This window comes from Manacus vitellinus, unplaced genomic scaffold (genome assembly GCF_001715985.3).
Source record: "Manacus vitellinus isolate BGI_N305 unplaced genomic scaffold, ASM171598v3 scaffold_20_pilon, whole genome shotgun sequence".
Lineage (NCBI taxonomy): Eukaryota > Metazoa > Chordata > Aves > Passeriformes > Pipridae > Manacus > Manacus vitellinus.
The window spans coordinates 2505148-2531235 of record NW_021939471.1 but is presented as its reverse complement, the minus strand read 5'-3'; the positions used below and the strand labels follow the sequence as shown (position 1 = coordinate 2531235).

Here is a 26088-nt window from a genome sequence, read left to right as displayed (position 1 = left end):
GAATTCAGGATACCTGAAGAGGAAAGCCTTCAGCCTTGTATACAAAAGGATGAGAGGTTCACATCGTGCCTACCCTTGGCACAAGTTGCAGAGGAGGAGATCAGGCTGGCTGATCCCGTCTGGCGTGAGGATTTGTGAGTCAGCATGGAAGCCAACAGGCATCTTTGCAGGGCTTGGAGTGAGCTCCAAGTGGGCAGGTGTCCATTTTCAGTAAGAATCATATCAAAACTTGCAGTGACTGGCAAAATGACTGTGTTAGCCAGGAGTGGTCGAAACCTGAGATGCCTGCTGTGCTCCCAGTATGCTTTTTTTTAAGCTGGACCAGTCAGAAAACACACCAACCTGCAAAACAGGTTATCAGTCTGCATTTTTCATTCGTATTTGAATTTAAAACCAAAATTAAACCCTAACTTAATATATCAGACTACTAAATTTGGTCAGGTTTTTATGTTCCAGTAAATTAGAACCCCCTGGCTTATTTTCATAATTTTGTTTTGCAAGGATGAACATGGCAGTTTATCCAGCAAGTAAATAGGTGTTGCAAAATGATGGAAGTCATGGGAGTGGAAGGGATCCTCTGATTTGTCAAAATACTTGCCATAATTTGTTATTTCAGCTGGATAAACCAAACAAAGTGCAGGGCTTCTTAGGCAGTTCACAATTATCAACAGCAAAACTTTATAATTTTCTCTGTTTTTCGTCTTCTTTTTTTTTTCTTTTTTTTTCTTCTTTAAAGTTTGGAATGAAGATTTGCTGCTCTGTGTGTATGTGTCATTTCTGTACTGTGCTGAATTAGGGCCCTTTCAGGTGGACTTGCTGTTTGGCAGTAAATAAGACATATCCTAAAAATAGAAAACATGGTTACAAGTGACAACAATTGGCAGGGAGCACTTGTTCAGATGCAGTTTTGGAACTGCTTTTAAATTTTTTTCCACTCCATTCCAAGTTAAACATCTATTTAAATTAATTAGAGCAATCATAGTATTCCTGGAATATCAGAGCAGAAATTGAAACCATGAGTATAATTTAAATGTTTCCTGAATTCTGAAGAGAGGCTAAAAAAAGTTAACTTAAGGAAATTTTTGCATATGATGAAAAACAAATTCCTGACCAAACTGGCTAAGCTGAAATGTCAGAAGATGAAGAGCTATCATGAAAGTGCTGGAGAGCTTCTGATTATAATGGAATCAGTGTCCCAGGGTATAATGCAGGTCTACATTTAATACTGAGCTACTGAACCATACTTCTCAACCTAGCTCTGCTCACTGGGTTCTCATCAGAGTCCTGTAATGACACTGGGCTCTGTTTAGATGGCAAGTCTGGAAATAGCTCCAGAGCTATTTCAGCAGCTCCAGCTGAGTACAGGTGTTTGACTTCGCAAGGACAACTAGCACTAAATTTTGTGGCATAGAAATCATTCCTTATGTACACTATCACATGTGTTAATCATATTACAGACCTTTTATAAGCCTAATTAAAAGGCACACGTAAATCTGAAATCGTGGCAAAGCCCTGAACCAGCAAAGCAAAATCCTTTATTAATGAGACATACACAACACATTTAATTCGATGCCTGCTGTTGCTTGTTGGGTTGTTTTTATTACAATATTGACTGGAGTCAATATGTTTGTTATAGTCTGTGCATGTTACTCTAAGCAGAATTTTTCTTTCAGTGTTTTGTTTAAGGTATTGACTTTGCCAAAGGGAAGGAAAAAGTGCATACAGCCACTTAAGCACACAAGTAGTGATATCAATTTCTGTCCATTAAATATGCATACGCACATAAATATCTACGTGTACAGCCGTTGCAGGCTGTTGCGGGCGTGGGATTAGGTGAGCTTTGAAAAACATATCAACGTGGAGGTCCTGTTTTTGGGAGCACCTCTGAGCAGGGGCATTCCCCCCAGCATGTGTCAAGTCCTGCTAAGGATGGTGGGGTCTATGTGAGTGTTGAAATGGCACTTTTCAAAGGCATTTGCATATTTCTAGGCCATTTCTTTCAATTCCTTAGAGTGAAAACTTTATTTTCTCCAGGAGCACACTTTTCTCATTTGGGGTGCTTTTGTATGTTTTTTTTTTATTTTTTTTTTTGTTAATAACATCTTAGTTCTGTTAAGCTGTTGGGCTTTCAAAAAGCATTTCTAGTTATTGGGTTTTGGGGTCTTTTTTTCTCTTTATAACCCAGGCAATCAATTCCTGAATATGAGCAGGAGGGTTATTGAGCAGTTCCTCTAAAGGCAACAAAGGTCTCAACCTACCCAAAGATGCAGCAATGCTTTTGCTAAAAAGATTTGGATAGCAGTTTTGATCAAAGACTGGTATATAGTTCCAGCACTTCCAAATGAAACTTCAAGATTAATCTTTGCAAATACTCAGTGATCAATTCCACTTAAAAGTACAAAAATGTATGTTAATACATCTGTGCTTAGACTTTACCCTTCCGAACCTGCTCCCTGTCTGCCATTGTTCCTGTTCGATGATGGTGAGCTCTTCCAGAGGTGTCTTCCATGATGTGTCCCTTCAGTGCCACCCTGAAACATGCTGTACAGCACAGAGTTACTTGCAAACAGACAATCTCATCTGAACTATGGCATTTCCCCAGTGGATTTTGCTCATGTACTGCAGAGGCCTTTGACCTACTCTCTGCTTTGAGTTGTGCAAAGTCATCCTTTTGTGAATCTTTAATACCTTACAGTGAATTTCTACTCAAGTTTTACTAGACTGAGAAAAAGGAGTACCTCTCTATTTTCTACCTTTCCAACAATTATTTCTAACAAACTCACTAAAATTGAAACAGAAATGTGCTTGAAATCATAAATTGAAAATGAATTTTTTTTTTCAAAAATGGTTTTGGTGGTTTTTTTTTTTCCCTTGGGTAGCAGCATCTCCCACTAAAGCATCCACTATATGGGAAATTCAGGACAGTGAAAAATGGACCACGTCTAATGCGTTTGTTTCATTTTTGCCTTTCAGTCTATCCGAGAAGTGACAGGCTATGTTTTGGTGGCTTTGAACCAGTTTGAATACCTGCCACTGGAGAACCTGCGCATCGTTCGTGGGACCAAACTCTATGAAGAGCGGTATGCTCTGGCAATATTCCTTAACTACAGGAAGGATGGGAACTTTGGACTCAGGGAACTTGGACTGAAGAACTTGACAGGTAAGTGAAACTTGCAAATGTGATGGATTAGATGCAAGAAAAAAAAATGAGCTCATTGAGTTTTTACCTTCATGCCCTCAGTCACTTGGATTCTGCACCACGAGAGGCTGGCAGTTGTATGAGAGTTTCATCAGTGCTTCATTCTTTTCTTTTGTTCATGAACGTACTTTTCTCAATACTGGTCAAAGACTGTGCTTGGAAGTTATGCCAAGAGCCTATTTGAAACAAAAATAATTGCTGAAAGAGTAGGTGAAATTTTTTTCTGAGTTTTCATATCATGAGCATGTTGGTTTCCTTGTAATCCTTGATTATGGCACATGTGTTGCTTCTGGTGTAGGGTATTTTCTGCCAAGTTGTCTTAGTTTTGGCGTCTCCTGAACCTCTTCTCTTGCTGCTGTCTGTCACCATTGCTGCTCCACAGAGCTGTTGGGGAAAAAGTAGGGGATGAGAGAGAGAGACTGTATCTTTTGTGTATTTAATTTTAGAACGCCCTTTTCTAAGCAAAAATAGTGCATTACATATAGTGAGAGAAATGCTTATTTTCTTGAGCCAGAAATGTAAGCAAAGTCCATGGTTTTATGTTCATCTGTAAATTCATGGCTGGATCTTGTTGTGGGGTAGATCAACACTTCGTGTCTCCCATCTGAGGATCTACAGTCAGTGGTTTCAGAGATTAAAACTTGGCTAAATATCACTGGACTGTAACTTAACAAAGAGTAGGCAGAGGTAAACTCCTTTTATGGAATTCACCAGAAGTATTTTATTTATACCTAGTTCCTCATCAACTGTTGTAATTTCTACCCTAAGCTTTGGTTATTGTGAAATGGCCTTATTCCTGCTAGCAGCTAAAAGCTTCCTGAAAGTCACTGCCCTGAACTGGATGTGAAGATTGAACCTCAGTACAGAGAGGTGGGAACCTTCTGAACTCTATTCAGGCACCCTTCTCTCTCTGCTTTTTTTTTTGTCTCTCAATATTCAGGGTGACATACAAGTGCTTAGAGATCCCTGTTCAAGCCTTGCCAGGCTTTCAAAAACAGGAGGGAAAAGGAGGCCTGAAATACTTTACAAAATAAACCTGTTTGGGCTGACTCTTTCTGATCAGGTTCTTTCTTCTGGTCAAATTTTTTACAATTTTTAACAATTTCAGGGTGCTTCCCAAAGGTCTCTAAATCTCTACCATCTACTACTCTTCTTTCTGACTGTCATAACCTAATTTCCTTCTCTTCTGTTCCTGTTTATCTTCCCACCTTTCTGATTTAGGGAGTTCATTGTAACTGTCTAAGCCTTCACATAATACAGAGCCATAGCATTTGGTAATAATAGTTGTACCTCTTTCTTTGTGTATGTTTTCTGGTCTGTGAGTCTCAAAAATGCTTTGTAAAGGACACTAAGGCTGGGTGAAACTGAGAAAGAGAGGTGAGAGCAAGGCCAGAAAATGGCTGGAAGTCTTTCCTCTTGGGTCTGAGGCTGTTCTGCCAGGAGGAAAGAGTTGTACTCTTAAGGCTCATTTAGCTATTGCTTTGCTGCTCAGTAAGGTAAAAACCCCTTATTTTGTAGGCTTCTGCTCAGGATTTTTGTCTTGAACCAACTTCCCTGTGCTCATAGGCAGTTCCTGAGATTCCAGAGGTGCTCTCTGGAAGCCACTGTGATGTGATAGACACAGCACTAAAACTGTCCAGCAAATAGTTTCATTTTCTTTTTAAGTATCATAAGAAAACCTGCCTTAGCTTAGCCCCTGAATCTCTCCTAACATGAGATCATCACAGCCACTGCATCTGATTTAGGTGTTTAGAAAGGTCTCTGATGGGATTATTTGGCTCAAAATGTATTGTTGTCTCTTGGAAGAAAAGTGCTTTAATAACACTAACTTGTCTCTCTGGAGCACTTAAAATAGCTTCTGGGTGCTGAATATGAGCCAGTGTGTGCTTTCAAATACTCAATGTTTTCTAGATAGCATGTGCCAGGGCCTCATGAGTCTCTTCAGCAGCTGTTTGTTGACCGTTTTGTACACTGGCTAAGATGCCCCTGGCTATTTTAACCCATAACCTGCCTCTTGTTGCACATGCTCTTCCTGGAGCATATTCATACTTCATTTCTTTTCATAACACATCTTTAGCATTAGTAGCTGCATAAAAATAACTGGGGGATGTGGGAGTTGGTGGTGTTGCAAGGCTGTGATAGATCAACTGTGTCTGAACCTATTCTGTGTCTTCCCTGTGCTCTCTATATTTACATCAGAAACCACCAGTGAGTTATTAAATTGAAGAAGCAGCAGCCCTCGTGGGCTTGCATCCTTCAAGTCCACTGGAGATTTCAAGAGACTGTCTTTGAAAGCTCCATCTCTTCCACCTGAGTAAAATATAAACATGACTCTTGTCTTGTATGTGAAGAATTGTCATTCCAGTGCTTATGCCTTGTTCACAGAAGTTTGGGAAGTTCTGTTCTTATTTGTGCAGGGCAGGATGATGGGTTCCTGAGGGTATTTCTGCCCACTGCTGCACAATATGAAAACACCAGCACTACTCCTTGTGTTAAATAAATGAGGGAGCTGCTTTCACCTGCAAATTCTCCTCAGCCTTCACCACACACAGTGTTTCAGCTTCCTGTGCTGTACCATTGCAGTATTTTTGGTGTGTTGTTAACAGCTGTGTTTTTATTGCCAGATATGTCTATCAAGTTTTCATCTTTAAATGTAACTTTAAATGCTTGAATTTCCTCCCTTGTGCTATAAAAAAATGACAGCTGTGAAGGCAGTAAGTTTTATCTCACACAGAAAACATGATCCAATTTTCACTCATGATGTCTGTCAAAACACAGGAGAGTTTTGTTTGTATAGCTCAGGCCAGGACCACATCCTAAAATTTATGTGACACCTGCAAGAAATCTTAGCTATAAAATCCTTTTCTCACTTGTTATAAAAACTTAGTCAGTGGTTCCACAAACATGTCAAAACCGAACTGACATTGAACTAATGAAGTGGCTGCTGCCGTCTCAGCTGGACTCATCTCAGTTTGCAGATTCAGCTGCCAAGTAGCCTTACAGTAAAAAGCCAGGTTTGACATACTGAACATATTCTTCAGCCTGAGATGAGCAGAATAACTGATGCTGAGGAAGAAGGTTATGCCACCTTCTTCCAGTCATGGCCTGGGAGCTAGTGCAAATCATACCTGTCTTCCCCAGCTAGCCAGGCAGTCAACCTTAACTTATCCAGTGAAAGGGCATAATCATTTTTCACTCTTGGAGCACTCCAAATACAGAGAATACCTGATGGCTGCATTTCATTATGGCATTTATCTTTCAGGAGTGGGGAAAGAGGGATAACTCACAAGTTCTAAAACCACTTATGAAGTATCCCATATTTTCCTCTGTGGGAAGATGTGTAAGAGATTTACAGCAAATTATGTATCTTTGAGCAGTGTTAACCTTATCTTCCCCATTGGTCTTGGGGACGGAGGCTCCCCTGTGCCTGCCTGTACAACCCTTGGGTTCCTTGAATATATTAGATTGAAATGGATTTAGCAGGGATTAGTTCAGTAATGCAAAAAAAAAAAAAAAAAGGCAGAAAAATCTTTAGGTTTTTTGTTTGTTTATTTCTTTTACAGGAATCCAGTTGAATGATAAATTAAGATAACTGATGTTCAAATGGATATTGTATCCTAAAGTATTTGGTCAGTGATAGTCAAAGAAAGAAAATCTACTTTTATGGGCAGGAGAACCATAGACAAAGAACCATCTTCACTGGGTGTAGAAAGTGATCCATTGTAAATTCCCCCATCAACAGATTTCTGTAATTGGTTGTTTGATTTTTTTAAAATTTGATTAATTTTTTTTTTTAAATTTTTCTGCAAAGCAAACTTTTAAAGTTCTATGATTATTCCTATAAAGTTTTCAATATTATTTTTCCCCCCTCAAGAAATCAAAAATGCTAAAGGGTTCTTTGGAGGGGGAAGGAATGGCATCACTCATGAAAAAGGTTGCTTTTCAACCCTTCTGTTGCCAGTTTTTTGGCTTTTTTTCTTAACAAGCGCTGCTCATTTATTATAGTAATATTGCAGCCCAATCAGGTTGAAGGGAAGGGCTTGGGAGGAGTCAAATTTTCTTTCTGTTTTATTCACTGGGCATTTTTTTGGACATAAAATTCTTTGGGAAATCTTACTTAGATACCCACTGAAGACCTGAGCTCGTTTAGCTCTGCGTGTATGTCATTTTTTGCAGCAGGGGTTAAGGCCACCCCCGTTTTCATTGCCTTGATCACAAAGTGCTCGCCCTGTCTCAGCAAGACCTTTCCTTGGACCATGTTGTTCATGATGTTCAGAGATGTGAATGCCTGTGTGTGGCACCCCAGCCCAAGAAGACAGGATGGGGGTGTGCTGACTGGGGCACATTTTTTAATCTCCGTGGCTTCGTACTAGCAGGATGAGCTGTGAAGAAAGCAATATGTAGCTTGCCTCAGGCTTGCTATGCAACAGGTGGGCAAGGCATTGCCTCTTAACCTTGGAGAGGAGTTGCTAGGATACATGGAGGGATGTGGCATTGGTTTAAAAATCCCTGTGGTACCCTCTGTGTGCAGGGCTGCTGCAGTTCTCTGTCCTGTAGGAGAAGCTGCAGTGGCTCCGAGACTGCCCAGGTGTGCTCCTTTCCCTGAATCCTCAGAGCTGGGCTGACCACAGAGGCATTTGTATCCCTGCACATCTTTGTGACTAGCCAGCAGGTAGGAGAAAAGGGAGGAACACCTCCTTTCCCATGTCTGTGCTTCCCCTGAGAAAGGAGGGCTCTTTGTGGTGGCAGAGACCTTGGGGACACAGCACAGAACCAGCCATGCGTTCCCCTTGCTCATCTTGTCCCGGTGGAGAAAAGGAATGAGACTTGTGGCTGCCCCCACGCTCATAAATGCAAGTGTGCCTGCTAGCACGTCTGTCTCCTCTCTCCCAGGACACTCTTAGACTCTTTCCTTGGAAAAAAAATCACCCCGTTCCAGCTACTGCTCTCCTCGTTGTAGGTGTGATTTGACAGACAGGAAAGTCCAGAGCCCAGTCTCTGCTGGCAGTGTGTGTGCAGCCATCCTGTGCTCAGCATGGAGGCAGGCACTAGCATGGACTCGGGCTGCTCCCTGCCAGTTGGCATCAGTGCCTGGGAGTGCTTCCAGGCACTCCTCAGCTTACCACTGCAGATGTGGCCCAGAGGAATCCCAGATAAGGGACCTGCAGGCTGAGGAGCGACTGCCTCCAGCTAGCAGAAAATTGCTCACAGGTGTTATCAAGGCAAATAGATATATTGTATAGAGCCAGAAAGAAGTACTGATTTTGAGCCCTGTGAGATTTATACTTATTATACTTATTATGTCCAGTAACAAAGGTGGGACAGTGGTTTTTAAATTTCAGCAAGGCTCAAATATTGTAGTCACTTTAAAGGATTTGAATATGCTTTTGTCCTGCTAAATGGCATAGCTAATGTCTGTGATTCTTTGCAACTTGTTGATTAACAATTTATGCTCAATTTCCTTTATTTCAGAGCACTTTACTGTTTTCAAATCTATCTCTAGTGTAACAAATGTGCAACCTTGTTTGGAATGATTATGGCAAAGAATTAAGCAAAAAGCTCATCAGAATAACGATATGTTGGTAAATGGTTTTAGTTGGATCCCCTGTAAAGGTATTTGCTGGTGTCCCACTTCCCCCCAATATTTTCATATGAACTAGGAATCACATATATTGCAAATGGTCTAAACCAGTTTATTGACAGTAATACACAGAATTATTGATGTGAGTTTCTAATGTCATGCAGCAGGATAACTTTGTGTCACACAGCTTCTCCTGCAACAAAACAAGGCTTAAAATCATGGGGATGAGAAACCAGGCCAAATCCTTAGCTGGTGTAAATTGGCTTACTTGCTTTGACTTCATAATGAACTGAAATTTAAATTGCCCTTTACTTTCTTCAGTGGGTAATTTAATTCATGCTTTAATTTATAAGTTAACTAGTGCCTAACACCCACTTAAGCCCTTTTAAGGATGTTGTGTTGAGGGTGATCTGTCAGGATTAATACCAGCTAATGATAGCTGACTCAAGGCATGTCTACACCAAGCAGCCGAGCTCTGTACAGGGATGCTTAAGCCAGCATCCAGCCTAGCTAGCTTTGGAAATAGTGTTAACCACACCACTTGGGCCCTGTGCTTGGGCTAAATAACCTGGCAAGGTGGATGCAGATGGCTTCTGTCTTAACTACAGTCTCTGCAAACATAAGCATGTTGTTCTGGGCTTTCAGAACAACAGTTTCTTAGCTATGTGGCTGCTGGGTAAGGACTAGGGTCTAAAGTATATAGAGGAAATCCTTCCTAGCCCTGTGGTAATGTACACATCTGCTACTTTATTTTGTGAATCATACCACTTGTAAAACAGAGCCAATAATGCTTGCCGGCTTTAATTAGACTAATTTTGGAAGTGTCATTGAAAGTGCTATTCAGAGAGTATCTGGTGTGATGTGGAATTCACCTTTTAACACTGACAAATGTTAGTTTAAATGTCATTATAAAATGCATCCAGATATGATGCCATTGTTACCTGATAATGCCATTTAAAATAATAATATCATTCATGCTCTTTTTCCTTGGCAGTTTCTCTTTTTCACCTCTCTGCAGTAGTTCTCTCTATCTGTGCATTTTTCAATTACCAAGCAAGAAATTCTCTGTGTTCTAGAGGTGTGAAACACCCTTTAGCTGTTTAGAAATGTGGGCAATCAAGATAAATCCAGTAGTACTGAAGCCTTCTGGTAATGGAGTAGCTTTGCCTGACTTCCGTGACTTAAGAGCTTTAGCAGCACAGGGATTTTTCTGACCACATGCTTTGGAGGGAGTTAAACATCTGAACAGAGTAATCCCTCCATTTCAATCACACGGGTCAGGAATGGGTGACATTTCCAAACATCCAACTTTGGCAGACAGATCTGTGTTGAGCTACACTGTAACTTAAGTAAAATGCAATAAGCATTACAGTCAGGAGGATCGAACAGTTTATAGCAACATCACTACTGAGAAAATATATCCTGGCTCCCAGCCTGCTTGGGAAAGAAAGAAAGAAAGAGCGAGATGCAAGAGTTGTATTCCCCAGCCCAGGCCAAGTCTTGTCTGGGTGTTTTAGAAGCTAAAATCCTTGCTACTCCATTAGTATATCTTCTTCAGTTCAGATGAATGAAAGAAGTGGTAGTTTCAGTGTTTGTTGTTTGGGGTGGGGCTTTTTTCAGTTTTTTTTTCACCCTCTTTCTCTCTACGGTCTTCTGAACTCATTGATTTTCTTATTTCCTTCTGACAGGCTACAGCTGACAAGGAATTTAGTGCTTTTGTGAAGTAATTAAAGTCTTGTGTTACATGGGGGATGCGATCTATCGGCACTGCTTGGCAAAAGGCAAATTACTGAGCAAGATAGTCCAGTTGCCACTATCTGCAGTGTGGACATGAGCTGTGGACTTCTGCTGGGGCAGAGGGACCAGCCTCCAACAGTGTGGGGCTGCTGACATCTAGGGCTCAAAATGGCATGAAAGTCTGGGAATCAGGTGTCAAGTTCAGTGCCTTCATGAAAAGCTCAGCAGAGGAATCTCAGTGGCATTGCACATAGGTGTGGAGGGCAGTGTATGCCTACAAGTCAGTATATGCTTACAGACCTGGATTTAAACACAAATCCAAGAGTGAGCTCCTTATCCTAGCTTTTCTTGCCAGCCTATAGAAATTATGAGTTGGGTTTAGGACACCATTCATTGCAGACACAGAAGTCCCACTGAGTTCAAAGAAGGATGGATCAGATCCCTAGGTTTACAGAGTGGAAATAATTGGTGTTCCTAGGATATTTTCATGCCTGTTCATTTTCATGTCATTTACTGCAGAGAGAAATTCCCTCGAAACCCTGTATGGAGGGACTGGAGAGGCAATGAACCAAAAACTTTCATTTGCTCCATGTAGCTCCAGAAAAACCCCTACAGACAGAGGAGGCAGAGCAGCCCCCTAAAGGCTCAGCACAGGGGCAAGCATCATGTAACCTTCACTGCCTGCAGGCTGACAGAGGCAAGTGCTCCCACCTTCCGCTTGGCCAACTCCATCCCAGCCTGCTTTTTCCTTGCCTGCATAGGAACCTGTTTCTTTCAGTGTCACGAAGTCTCAGCCTGGCCAGTATGGGGACTGGTCTCATCAAAACCAGTGTGGGGTGGTTGTAACTTGAGTGGGTCTGCAGCAGCCTTGAGATGTGCAGCAGTGCAGGGCCAACAGGTCACTAAGAGATTATCTGAAACAGAGTTTGATCACACAAGCTTTGTCCACTGGGATGTGAAAGGGAAATGCTGCTGTTATGAGGACTGTGTTTTGTGTTAGTATATGAAAAGAGTTCCAACAGATTGAACCCATCTGCAGTGCTATGCTGGCAGATCCTGCCTGCAGTTTCCAGGGTGAGGAAATCTCTTGTTAGCTTCTGAATTGGCACACAGATAACAGCAGTCCCTGATGGGGAGCAAGGAGTTTACTGTCAGGAGCTTTTTTTATGTGACTGGGCAAAGTAAAAGGGACTGACAATTACAGTTGTCTCCAGAGACCCTTTCTGACCTGTCTTGTTTGCTCCCCTCTCCCTGCCCCACGGGAGTGGACATGCTGACTGGGATGCATCCAAGGGCAGCCATTCCATGCAGCTGGGTATGCTGTGTTTGTGAGTGTGCTTTGTAAACACTGAAACACACAGGCACCTGCACTGCATCCCTGCAAAGCTGCCGAGGCAAACCAGAGATGGGCAGGGCAAGGTAAGCTTGAGGGGAACATAAAAATAGAAATGCAGCCCTGTAGAAGGCAAATCACCACATGAGCAGAGGTAAGAAAGTGGGAAACACTCAAGCACTCAAACACACACAACACTCAACACTCAACATTCCACTGTTAGTTCCTCACGACTAACAGCGGAGCAGAAGTACTCAACTGGATGGTACCTGCATTTAAGATGAAGGAGCAGACAGGCTGCTCAGGACTGTGTCTGATACAGACCTGCTAGAGTTCTCTGGGACTCCAGGCTCCCTGTCAGCCCCACCTGGATTCAGCCATGTAAAATGAGCTGTGATTGGTCTGAAGTGCCAGTGTGAGGTAATCAGAGCGGGACACAGGTAATGCCTGTGGATGGGAGCTGTCTGTGGGCTGTAGGAGCCTTTTCTGTATCACTCAGAACGTGCCTGCGGGCGTGGAGTGGGGGAACAAAGGTATCAGATGAGGAGAACATGCTGGAGGCCTTTTTCTTTGATGTTTGGAAATCGCTCAAGGGGCTGTCTTCTCTGAAACCCCTTTGCATTGCCTTTTTTTCTTTTCTTTTTTTTTTTTTTTTCTTCTCCTTGGTGAAACTTTCATGGATGTACTCTCATTTCTTTAAGGTTTAGAAGTGAGAGCACATCCATCCATCCAGTCGTTGTACAAACGCTGTGCTCACGTTGGAGTTCCTCCGGGAGCTGACTTCTGCTTCTGCCAGTCAGAAATAGCAGAGCCACGTGCTTTGGGTTTGAAACTGCTGGGACTCTTGACGTGGGGGGCACAGAAGGAAGGGCAGCTTCAAAAACATCTCTCTCTGTGATGCTAGAGAGAAGAGAATTTGGTGTTGTTTTTTGGGTTTTGTGGGGGTTTTGGTGGGATTTTTTTGGTTTTGTTGTGTGTTTGGAGGGGGGGTTGTGTGTTTTTGGGATTTGCCCCCTTTTTTTTCGTGCTGATGGTTTTTAACTGGTGTAGGGACTGTAGGGTCAGTCACCTTCCAAAATGGCTCTGGGTGCAAGTACCTGAGGGCAGGATGCACCTCCACGTGTAGAGGTTCGAGATGTTCTTTCCAAGACCACTGCTCATCTGCTCCAACCTCCTGGGTGTAGACTTCCACTAGACTTCAGTTAGTGGAAGATTTTTGAGAACTTTTTTAAAATTGAAAAATGTCTGACAGGAAGGCTTTCTGTGAGAAAGGAATAGTTTTTGAAAAACAAGGGGAAAAGTGTTGAAATTGCCAGGCACCACCTTTTGTTTAAAAATGCAAGGCTTTGGCTTATGATTTTTAGCAGCTTTTCTTGCTTTCTCCTATAAGTTAATTTAATTTTCAACCAAACAAATTAAAATAATTTGTGTTAATTGAACAATAATAAATGAATCTGTTTTAGACTGAGTTTTGTTTTCTCTCAGATTTTAACTCACTGAAGTATCTGATCTTAGCTTCTTTGCCTGGTCTAGGAAATGAAAGGTCTTAAAAAAATCTTTAAAAGGGTTGAAAAGTTGTTTCTTGCTCATATTTTATCCCAGTATCAGTTATAAAATACTTGCTTTATTGTAGGAGTGTGCCCAATGGAAAACAGATACACAGAGCAGGTTGTAAATGAATCTACTCAGCTGCTGGTTGTGGTGCAGGTCTGTCAACATGGTTTGACATGAACAACCTGCTTCTTGACAGAGTAAATTGGTTTTTTTCAGGAGCTGCTTGCTGCTCATGTTTGAACTTCATCTACTATACTGGTGTCAGACTACTCTGGCTGTCCCTAGCACAGGCAGCAATCACTCTGAGGTTACACTGGATGCAGAGCCTGAACTTCTGTGTGTCTCTGCTCATTTTTAAGTGATATGACCAATTCTGGGCTCCCAGTATATCTCTCTATGGTTCTGGAGTGAAGAATTAGATGCAGGACAGCATTATGTCTTGGAGCGGTGCCCTTGGTTTAGTGTTGTTACAATTTGTTTTATAAAAGCATGATAGTTCTTTTTTTAAACCAAAATAACATGCACCTGAGTACAATGCACCTAAGTGCATCTGAACCAGTGGCAAGCTTTGCAGCAAGCTTTAGGTCATAACTTAGTTCATCCCCTGGCTTGAAGGCTCAGTTCAGATCCTACTGAAATTACTCTTTGCTAGCATTGTACAGGAAGAAGAGTGGATGTGCAGCCCGGGAGATGGCTTTCTCATCTCTAGTGGAGTTAACTGAGTTGCATTTCCAGGCAATAGTAATTATCTTCCCCTAATACTTGAATTCTTTACAGGCCTAAGCCAGTTAAAGATCCGTTATCCTGAGCACAGTGTAGCAAACACTAGTAAAAAATGTGTGATGTGTAAGTGTGTCAATAATTAATAACAATAAAAAGTTGTAATGCAGGAAAGAGTAAGACAGATAGAGGGAGGATGAAAGCAAAGCATGCTGTCCCCTCTGTGTTCAAGGGGGAAGCTGGGGTGCACACAGCTGCAGGTGTCCTAGGCTGTGGAAGAAGGCCACAGGGCTTGATAAGAGATTCCCTTGTGTCAAATCAAGAGGTACAAGGTATGTTTTGGGGGAGTTGGACGTTGACTGGCATTGGCAGGACATCTAAAGTCTGGAATATCCATAGCATTGGTGCTCCCTGGCTGTCTCACCAGGACTGAGTTTTGTTCTGAGACGGTGATACCAAGCTCCCTAATTTTTTTTTTCTTCCCCACCTTCTCCAGAAGGAAGCACACTGCTGGCTCTTCTTACATGTTGTGACTCTTGGGAATGGTCCTGGGCAGGGCTAAGAGTTGGACTCGATGACCCTTGTGGGTCCCTTCCAACTCAGCATATTCTGTGGTCAAAGTGTTGTTTATTTATTTCTTTAACTGGAAGCATCCAACTCTTTCAGTTGGATGTCAAAGCCCCCTTACCAAGGGTTGCCCCCAGCTGGTGTTTGCCAGGAATTCACAGGTGCAGCAGCCAGGCAGGACTGGTGCTGATGGCTTGGCACTACTGCCCAAGACCCCCTTGGAAGCTGTGCTGGGGGAACAGCAAAGGCAGTTGAAGGTGGAAGGGATCATTGTTCTGAATCCTTCAAGTACAACATGAACTGGACGGATCAGGACTTTTGTTATTTTTTATTTTTCTTTGCCTACAGAGGGCATGTAGAAGTTCTGAAATGATGCTGTTGTGGCCTCATGGCTGTGGTTTTCTTTGCTCCTGCTGAGGTAACTATTACTTGTGGCAGCCGTGCTTCAGGTGGTCACTCTTACGAGCTGATACAGGTGTGCACCACAGAGCTGCTGTCAGGTGAAGGTGGCAGTCGTGAAATGCTTCAGCAATGGCTGGACTCAGAGGCTCTTCTGCTTTAGACAGTGCTGATCTTTAAGTGATACTTGATTTTTTACAAGCAGGCACTGAGCTAAAATATGCATAGGGTGAGGTTGCAGGGGCAGCATCCTCCTCTTTGTGTGTCAAAGGAGAGCTGAGAGGGATGTTTTAATAGCTGTGAATGCATGACAGCTTAATCCCATGGGCTGTGCAGTTAGCCCCTTGTGAGCTCAGTAAATCTCAACGCAGCCCCCATTTCATCCAGGAGTAAGACTTCTAGATGTTCAGAGCTGAGTGGGTTTGATTTAATATTCAGAAGCATTCAGCTTCCCAAATAAAGATAATAGTTTTGCTAGTTGAGAGATTTATTAATATGTTAACATGGCCTTAGTTTTAGCCTTTTATTCCTCTCTTTCTAAAGAAATGCTTTGCCACAAACCAGCCTTGAAGTTTGGAAAAGTAATCAAAGCTCTGCTGAGCAAATTTGATGATACTGATGGTTGAATGAGTTGTGACCTCTGCTGGCCTCATTCTGCTCCATTTCCCCTTCAAGCTGGTAGCAGTGGCTGGAAGCAAATATTAATCTGCTAATTTAGCCTCTAGTATAAACAGAAAAAACATAAATTGCAATCACTCCTTTGTCAGGGGGCTTATCTAATCTCACTGCTTTTCTTCTGAGGAGGAAGAAGTGGCAGTGCTGCCTGTGTGCTTCTCTGCTCAGGGGACTTTCCATCCCATGGTGTCTGGGTGGGACAGATTATGTCTTGCTTGTCACAGCAGGAGGGCCAGGTGAGACACCTGCCACCTGGGCACATATCCTCCAACATCCCCATTTAATAACTGCTCTTCTTCCTTGCATCCTTCTCTGGAGACAGCTGCCCTCCATGTTATTTTTTTTTCTTTGGCTGTTTCTGAGAAGAGATAAAATCTGTCTGTATGGAGACAGGTTGTGTTAGGTTACCTTACTGTGCCAGTCCTAGGAAAGAACTGGAACATGGAAATAATATCCTGTTGCTGAGAAAGGGAGGCCTGGAAGGGACTACCTTCGCTCTGGTTGAGTTCAGGTAAGCATTATAGCATATGGAATCCTTTTACAACCTTCACAAGGGCCAGACATGATTTTATGCAGGGGAGGAGAGAGCTGGGCAAATGCAGCTGCAGCTTCCTTTCTTCTTTCCAGTGGGATGGTGAGTTTGCCTGATACATGGCACAGTGACAGCTGCATGGGCAGGTCAGGGCTGTGTCACCTGGCAAGCACTGACCTGCAAGCGGGTAGAGGGGTTGTTTACCTGTGCTGTACAGGGCCATTTCAAAACCCTTTCATGCCTGCCTGTTGTTGGTATCCAAACCAAGTCTGACATGCCTCCACGAGCAGCATCAGAAGGCTTCCTTGCTGCTTCTGGCTGGGCACAGGCAGAGCTTTGAAGACAGAGGCTGTGCTGTTTGCAGCATCTTAGAGGTTACTGGAGGAGGTCACTGGCTCTCCCTTGGCATTGGCACATGACTTTGGCATTGCATGACAGTGGATTCACTGACCCAGCAATGGGACGTTTATGATATGAGGTTCTGATGGCTGGTTTCATATCCATCTTCTGTGGGATCCGATGCAAGACTCAGTGAAGTCTGCTCCAAAATACATGAATGGGCTGCTTTCCTCTGTGCTTTCTTTTGTGGATAATTAGAGTCATAATGTAGGGTTTAAGGATAGCCAGCAAAGAAACCTTACTTGGTTTTAAATAAAATTGCTCCTTAACATAACTTAAATTGAAACAAACCCCACATGAATGTTCTTTTAAATCCATTTACAAGTGCCTTGTATTGATTTAGCCTACTTCAGTAACTCAGATGAGCTAAATTGATGTCTGTGCACTAAGTTAAGTGCATTCTCTTGGGATTTCATACCTGCTGAACTGACTTGACTTCAAAACTGATTTCAGTTAAACCAATGCAAGCTGTGTGTGAGGAACAGGCCTTTCTTATTTGTTGCTACTGGTTTGGCCAAGTGCAACATGACAGCTTACGGGAGAAGGTGTCTTTTGCCCTGCTGACTGTAATGCTGATGTGCCCTACTAACTTTGCCCCTGTTTTTGACCTTGCAAGTGATACTACCATTGCCTAAATACCTTAGTAGCAGCCTTCTTTCTGCAAGGCAGCTTTTTGAAAAAGACTATTTAGTCCTTTTGCTCCCAGGTGCACTGTTACCTGGTATCTGGAGAAGGGAGAAGAAACAAAAGGCTTACAGACCTACTTCTCTACCATCCTGCCAAATGTCCCCCAAGACAAACAAGAGCAGTTAAGAGCCCTAAAGCAAAGGTTTCTTTCGGTTTTCAAACAGTTTTCTTTCAGCTTTGGCTGAGCTTGGTGTCTCTTTGTGCTATACACCAGAGTTCCTTCAGCCATGAAGCTGACAGGCTCTTTTTATCTCAGCCACCTAGAGCTAATCTTAAGTGCCCAAACTAACACCTGTGACCAAATCTCTGCTCCACTGACAGTGTGGAAAATAGTTGAAGCCTAACCAATCATCATCTCTCACTGGGCCTGCAGTGAGGGCCATGGTTTCCCTTTATTTCTTGGGGAAGATAGGATTTGGGAGATGATTGCTATAGGTTCTAGATTTGGTGGTTCACTCAGCATTTGAGCGGTGATAACTGGTGATGTATAAGCTCTTTGAGCCCTGAATGAATTACAGGAATGTGGTTTGCCTGCTTTTTACATAGGATTGCTGGACTTGTTTCCAAAGTTTAGATGATGAGATGGTATTAAGCAGCAACAGCAAAATCTCCTCAATAAATATCGAGCTTTCTCTTACCTGTTGAGAAAAGTGTTTCTGCGTAGGCATTTCTAAATTTGGGGTTGTGTTCCTGTTTTAAGTAATGATTTTGCAAGTAAATATGAACTTTTGTAAATGGTAGTGGATAGACCTGAGCTACTCTTTTCTAGAACATAAGGATCATCACTTTACAGCAGACTCATCTGTAAGCAGCACTTCCCAGAAGTAGCTCAGAAACTCATAGGAGAAGAGTGAAAAAAATAGTCCCTGTGCTAAATAGCTCAGTGTGATTAAGACAGGAGGCCACATCGGACCCAATGAGGTAGGTAAAGCAGACAGAGGGAGACAGAACAGCTTCTCATGGAGCATCAGTTCTGCACATCCACAGCTCCCAAGGCAGCCAAGTTTCATTTCTATTTGAAGGCAAAGAGGGTTTGAGGGGAAGGATTGGAAAGGTCAATGAGATAACTTGCTGGATGTCCGCATCTTTGAGATACAGCACAGAAGAAAGAACAAAAGATGTTTGAAAATGTATCCTGTGTTTGATGAAAGGTGGCATGACAGGCCTATTGAAGGTGGGAGAAGGCATAAATAGTGTATGAGAGAACGATAGGCTCTGGAAGGTCCTGAAAGTGAATAAAATTTGCTTTTATTTGATGTGATGAGGAGACATGAGATGGGGAGAGAAGAAAAAGGATTGTTTTGAGTGGTGAGCTAGGGAAGTAGTCAGGCAGTGGAATTCGGAAGGAAACAGAGAAAGGTGAAATTGCTTCTTAAAGGAGAGATGCTGTTGTCAAGACATGAGAAGGGCCTGGACAGGAGCTGAGGGTTTAGGGACAGACAAAAAAGGCTATGTGACACTGAATGTGTCACATAAATTGAGACTCTGGAGAAGCAGTGACAGGAGAATGGACTCCAGGTCGTTGGAGCAGTAGGCAGCAGTGGCTGGGGCTGAAGGAGCATGGGCAGTGTGTGTGCGAGGGGAGGTGCAGCATTTGTTCTCTGTGACAACATTTGTGGAGTATCTATCCAGTGATTAGAAATGTGTTGTCTAATCTGCAGTCACCATCTCCAGGTGTATCTCCACATGCCAAGTACCTCCTAGGGTGTTTTGTCAGGAATGGCGGATGCTGAGCAGTTAGGGAGGATTGTCCAGCCTCCCAAAAAACTGTCATGCTCACAGATGTCACCAGGAAACAAATACTGTTTCTACTTCTCAGCACAGGCCCATTCCTGATGAGAGACACACATCCCAGAAGGGAGGGTTTCAATAAGTGCCCGAGGAAGCTGCAGCGGTTGAAGTTTATATTGTGTTTTTCTTGCTGTCACACTTGGTGTACTATCTAAAGAGATCTCTGAGTGAGGTGGTAAAACGGGGCTGTTTTAATTATACATTACCCAGCAAACTGATAAGGCAAACAAAGCAGGCAACCAAATAGCACAGGCACAAGCCACTTCAAAATAATAATGTAGCAAGAACAATAGGGGAGTAATTCACAGCTCCCTGAGAAATTTTTGCAGTTCAGAGGGGGTGAGATAGCAAGCAGCTATTGACTGTTTTCCTCTCATGTTTTCCACCTGTCTGCCATGCGATTGGGAAGTCTATTACCTGAACCCTTGTGGGATTTTTTTCAGTCTTAAAAGCCTCACTCTACAAGAAGCAGTCCTAATGGAAACTGAGATGCAGGTATGAAATGAATATAAGGAATGGAAGGAGAGTAACAACTAATTTAAATATAGTCAAAATCCTTTGTAACTTTACAGAAGCACAGCTCCAGCACTTCCCTGATCCCTCTGGGCTTTTCCAGCCCAGCATAGTGGGGTGAACTGGCAGATGTTATTTCCCTTTGGGGTCTCTCACCAGGCCAGGGGAAGGGCGAGAGTGGCAACCTCAGCATGTGAAGAATTTAGTAAATTCTGCAGCCTGAGAGTGCGAGGTGTTGGTGTGCTCTGCCTGGTGTGCACGAGTGCTGAAGTGCAGGTCTGCCCTACAGAAGCCAGGGATTTAAACCCCATCTGCCTGCCTGGCTCAGCTGCCCTTGGCAGAGGAGTGAGGGAACCCAGTATAGGCCACAAAGGCTTCCCCAGACACTAAGTAAACATTTGGGCTGCAGGCCAAAATTGTTCTCCATGCTACCAAAGTCACACTGTTCACAGTGCGAGATCTAAGTGGTCTGAAGCCAGCCCAGAACATCCACTTGAGATAGTGTGATTGCAATTTAGACATAACCTTTAAATGAAAACAGACATTGTGAAATCTGAATCTGCTTCAGACTTCTGTAGCAATTCACATTTGATCTGCAGTCGAAACTGTAGACAAAAAGAAAGCTTTCACAAACCTGTCTGTTGTTCTTTCAGCCTCATGGTGAATGAAGAACTAAAGGAATCAACCCACAGTTAAATTTCTTCTCCTTCAATTTTAGCAGTTTTCTTCAGAAAGGAGTGTTTACGTGCTGGAGAAATCTAGTAGAAATATTCATTGCAAATACCATAAGGCCTGGGGTGTGTTTTCAAATACTAAGTGAAGTAAGAATCCTGAGTGGCTGGTGTGTGTGTGTGTGAGGGCACACCTTTCTTGCTTGTGTCTTGTACCAGACCAAAGAGGACTGACTGCAAGACAAATCTATCACAGTCTGGGGTTGGTAAGGGTAAGCTGTGCTATTTGCCTAAATATTTTCCTATGCCTCTGTTCTTGAAAAGCTAAAAACTTCCTAATGTGTAACAAATTGTGCTTCTCCAAGTCTGCTTCAAGCACAGATAGAAATATACTTAATTGATGTAAATAAGAGGATGGGAAGAAGAATGTTTTCTCGTTTGTTACTTCTCTGCCCATGTCTGTCTGACCATCCCTTCAGCTTACCAGTTTTCTTCTGCTTTTTTGCTAATGTGGCAATATTTTAAGTATTACTTTCAAAAGCCAAAGATCTAAAATAATAAACCCTGTTTTTCAAAAGGTGGTGACAGCCGCATATTTAAAAATAGAGAAGGATCTCTAACTCAAATTAGTAGGACTTAGCCATCTAAGTACCTTTTAAAATGGTATGCACTCTTAAGAGCACAAGTCCAATTTGGAAAGGGTGGGACACACAATCCTGAAGTCTCAGGTTCCCGTGCTATTCTGAAAAAAGAGATTGAACATCTTAAATTACATAGACAGGTTTGTCAAAGTCCGTTTGAGGATTCTTCTGAAAACCTTAGGTGTTTTAAGTTTTGTGAGAATTTCAGCTTCCATTTAAAAACAAATCCATTTCCAACCATCACAAATGTAGAGCAAAAGTGAAAAATAAAAATCCTGAATTCTCATAAACCGTACTGCACATACAAAAAATAACATTGATTATTTTTAACATCTCGGCATTTTTTAGTTATGATGTCTCGAGGGCTGACTGAGACCCTGGAATGCTGGGGGCTGGCTTATCCCACTTTTGTAAAAATAGCACATGTCTAGCAAAGGCAAAAAAGCTGAAGAACTTTCCACACCACCTTTTATTTTGGTGCTTGCAGGGTGGGATAATGTAACATACTTTTACTTTATGCTTTACTTTTAGAAGGTCCTTATTGGGACTTATTGGCAATTGCACAAGCCATTTCTATTTCTGTGAATACAGTGTAGATGATGAAACTTTCTGTTGCTGGCCACTTTCCAGCCAGTACTATCTGCTTATTACAGACCGTGTGTGGGAATGGAGTCGTAAACAACCTCTTACTTTGGCAAAACCAGAACACTAATCACTTTTGTATTAGCTCCAATAAATCCTGAAAAATAACTGTTGTGGATTAAAAAGATAATAATGTGCTAATCCTTTCTGTGGTCACTGACCATTTTAAGCTGTTCCATCTCTCATGCCTGAAGAATAAATCCTGTGGCTCTTGATGAAAGGCTAGATAGTGAAGTATGTACACACATCAAACACCACACTTGTTATCAGCAAACGCATTTTTCTCACTACTGCAGATCAGTTTTGATCGACTTTTACCTTCAATCTGAGATCTTAGTTTTCCTCCCCCACCCCACCCTCTGGTCTTCTGTCACCAGGACTCAGTCATGGCACACTGATGAAGAGGGGGTCTTACAGAAAGACCTTCCTCAGCTCCTGGCTGGTGCTGGGGATTCAGAGCACTTTCTGGCAGAAACTGTCCTATATGGGAACAAATAGGTGGAATTCCTGTGGGGCCAAGGGAACTGATAGACTTGTAAAAGTCACATACAGGTCACTCATTTTATAGAATAAGTGAATTAAAAAATTAACAACATAGTGTTGTGAGCATACTCTGACACCACTTAAAGCCAAGGAAGAGGTTTTCCAGCTTTAAAGGGGCCATCTCCTCTGGGAAAGGAGTTGCCCTGTCCTGGAGCCAGAAGAGGGGGAGAGAAGAAAGCGATACAGCTAAAGGCTTGAAGGCGCTGCAAACAGTTTGCAAACTTTATTCCTTCTTTTAAAAAAGTGAAAACAAGCTTGAAAGACTTCTGACTCTAGGAAGTTCAGTAGCTGGTTGTAGCAGTTCCAGTTGCATGTGCCAAGCTGAGACATGAAGGTAAAAAAATTCTTCAGATCAGTTTCTGCTGCTAATCTCAAATAAATACTTTTAACAGGTGTATCAAACAAAGCCTCAGTAAGTGGCAGCATGGCCTGTAAGCCGTTAGTTACAGGATTGTTCACATTATACGGCAGTCAACACGCTTCTGATTTTTCATGTTTGGCACTGGAAGTGGTGTTTTTCCTTTGCAAAGTGGGTATTGTTCTTTACACAGAAATGCAGGAACCTCATAGTATGTGGAACAAGCAGTTGATTAAAGATTAGAATAGTAATGAATGTATTAAAGTGGAATGTACTCGAGTAATTGATTAATTGGTGCAGTCTAAGCTACTTGCAGAGCATTACATTCATTCTCCATTAAATCAATCTTTGTCTTCTGTCCAAGCCTTGTGACTGAGAGCTGAAAGGTATGAACAACTATTAAAGTCATCCAAATTGGTTCTACTGGAACAGGGGGAGCTGGGCAGTGCCCAGGATCCCTTTTGCAGCCCGTTGCTTGTGTTGGTTCTCACTCTTATATTTCAGTAGTATCACAGGATTGCAGGCAGGTGGAAGATGTAATTAGTAATGCTGTTATCTTCCCACAGCCCACTTTTGCATTTCTCCCACCTTGTTGTTGCATTTTTAAAATGAAAACTGTGGTCTCATGCAGAAAGAAATGGCACAGTGACATTTTAATTAATGTGTTTGTCCAAGGGAATATATGATCGTGGCGAAAAACTTCAGTCTGGGATAGGAACTAAGCATTCCTTAGCAACACAAGAATACTGGAAAGGACTCTTATTACAACTGAAAATCCCAGAGCACCCGAAAGCTGTAGTCTGGTTGCTTTGGGGTGACACCAGAGCAATAAACTCTGTGTTCAGGACTAGTTATTGGGGATCAGGGAGAAGAATGAGATGGGATAGGATAGACTTCCTAGGGTGCCTACATTATGAAAAGCTTCTGTTTCCTAATTTTAATAACTGTGTACCTATTGAAAAAGAATGACATTTAAGCTCCTTTCAGAGCCCAGTGGAAGAAGAGCATACAAGAAAGTCAGGGAAATGATGGAGCATATAAAACGGACAGCAGACTTTGTGCCTTCTGTGAGTTTTCTCTTGGGCTTTTCAAGGTCTGTGCTGCCTTCTGCTACTCTGTTGTATGTGTACCTACAGTGTGTGTTTAGAGGATATTAGGTGGCAGCTCCTCACTGATTTTGTTCTGTCAAATGTCCTAGAGAGGTGGGAAAGCCCCTGTTTAGGGAACTCTTCTCCTCTGATCTTCTTTCTGGCTGCAACACTGTGTGCCATCCTTCTCCTTGGTGGCTCTGTCCCAAATGGATGTTTCAGGCATCAAATCTGTTCATCCTTCTCACAGTTTATTGAAAACAAAAGTGAATCTTTTTGGAACATTTAACAAACACAGGCTAGAGGAAGGTGGACCTTTGTTTCATACGCAGGGCATAGACACATCCCCAGAGTAACAAGCATACTCTTGTTTTATTTCCTTCAGAGTATTTCAACAGGCCTGATAGAAAACTAAGTGCTGAAAGTGAAACACTGAAATACAATAGTAATTGGTAAATTAGTAAAATACTAATTTCCCAATTAGAGAAGCATGTGTATAAACATTTGCAGAATTAAGTCCTAGAGTGTTTTGTTTGTTTCTAAACCTTTCAAGTATGCAGTTGTTTGAATATGTCTATTATTTTGATGCCTAAATGTGCCCTTTTAAGAGCCTTCCTTCCTTTCAGCTGCTTCTTTAAAAAAGGTTTATATGTCTATCTTTTTATTTCTCATACAACCTAAACCTCTGCCAAAACCCAGTGATACTAAACATCAGCTACTGTTAGCATCCAAAAATTATGGCTCAGTTTCCCACCATGAATATTCAGAGTTGAGAGCCCCTAACACTGTAATATGATAAACTCCAAGGCTGCAGGCCACCGTGTTCACTTGCATAGGAACTGTGTATTATCAGCAAACATGGGTTTGACAACCACTTTGAGGCAACACTGCTCTGTATCAAATATCAACAGAATTAGCATGTGTTTTCATGTTAATTACTGCAGTGCACTGTGCTGTGTGATGGCCAGGGAATGCAACTGGGAGGTCTGAGCTTTGCCAGTCACTTACAATGTAGAATTCGGCTAATGTGAGTTTATTAGCTCTGAGGAGCAGCATTTAATGAGCTGCTAACCTCACTCTAGGCCTGCTTTCCAAATGGTTAATGGCACCTGCCAACTCATAGGCCATGTAGAGAGAGAAGGGCGACACAACGGGTTTCTGGTGTTCATTAAGCAGACCCACAGAAATCACAAGCAGCAAAGTGGGTGACCCTGTGGTAATCTCATAGAAATGGAAATAAAAGGCACATTCCTCTGACAGTTTCCTTGGTCAGGTATGCTCACAACGCTGTTAACCAAAATGTATGGGAAGGAAATGTAAACACCTTTGCTTTTAAGCTCCGGTTTTCTTCATCAGCCTTTGAAAACTTCATGGAGGTTCTGATTATTAATAGCACCATGAAAACAATTGTAAATTAATATATCAAGTATTCATGTTGATGCTGAATGTAATTGGAAAAGAAAAATCCTTGATGATCTGCTCTTCCCCATTAGTATGATGTAGATATGCTTAATAGTATCACTGTAAAACATCAATGCCAACAATACTTGATATAACATTTAGTGTAAACTGCTCCTTTCTTAGTGCTGCCGTTACTTTGATTTATTCCAAAGTATGGCTGCTAGTTTTGACAGGCATACCTGCTTCTCCACTCTCTTAATTGATCATTGTGTTAGTTTATTATTTTAATCAGGACTCTAAGCTGCACTGAAAAATGAAAAGGAGCCTGTTTTGCAGAGACAGACAGTAAAATCTCTTATCTCTGGTTTCTTTCAGTGACTGTCTGTAACAGTCTCTCTGATACTGCAACACTGATTGGCGAGAATAATTTACCACTAAGGCATAATAAGGGAAAATGTAATAAAATGTCACCAGGCATTGCTCATTTGCAGTTGTTTGGCTAAAAAATAGGTTTCATAAAACTTAGGTGAACTTGGAAATCACCTGAACGCATTGCTTCCTGGATTTATGGCTCAATAAGCCTGAATATATGCTCATAGCCACTTCAGAGTGCTGTGATGTTTCATCTCCCCTGCAGTCAAAAATGCTGCAGAGGGTTGCAATCAAATGTATCAGGGAGCATCTTCCAGGCAGCTGACACTGACCTGAGGCTCCAGAGGTGTGGCTGTGGGTACAGGCAGCCTATTGCCTTATGCTGTCCAGCCTTGTTCAGCTAATCGAATAAATTTAGCCTGTAAGTTACTAAAAGCACGTTTCCTGCGAGGCACTTCAGACAAACATGGGTACCAGCCTCATGTGAGCCTTGCCCATCCTCCTGTAGGGCAGGTGTTTAATGACAGTGGTATGTCTCTTATGGTACTCCTGAACTCATATTGCCATGCTTATTTCTTATACCCAGGTATAAGAGTTGTCTTCAGAATAGTCAGCAGTATACAAAACCTTCTTCAATTACCAAAATAAAAATAAATACTGCCCTGTCAAAGGGATTACAAACTCA

The 26088-nt window shown here is 42.2% G+C and overlaps 1 protein-coding gene across 2 annotated transcripts in view; it reads left to right on the top strand.

The window, feature by feature from the left end:
- The window catches only part of ERBB4 (erb-b2 receptor tyrosine kinase 4), a 370853-nt gene that overhangs the window by 81827 nt on the left and 262938 nt on the right, over positions 1-26088 (top strand). For both annotated transcript variants that reach the window (XM_018071745.3, XM_018071743.3), the window contains exon 2: positions 2974-3160. In XM_018071745.3, the coding sequence (XP_017927234.1) occupies positions 2974-3160 (187 nt within the window). The remainder of the gene's footprint in view (positions 1-2973; positions 3161-26088) is intronic.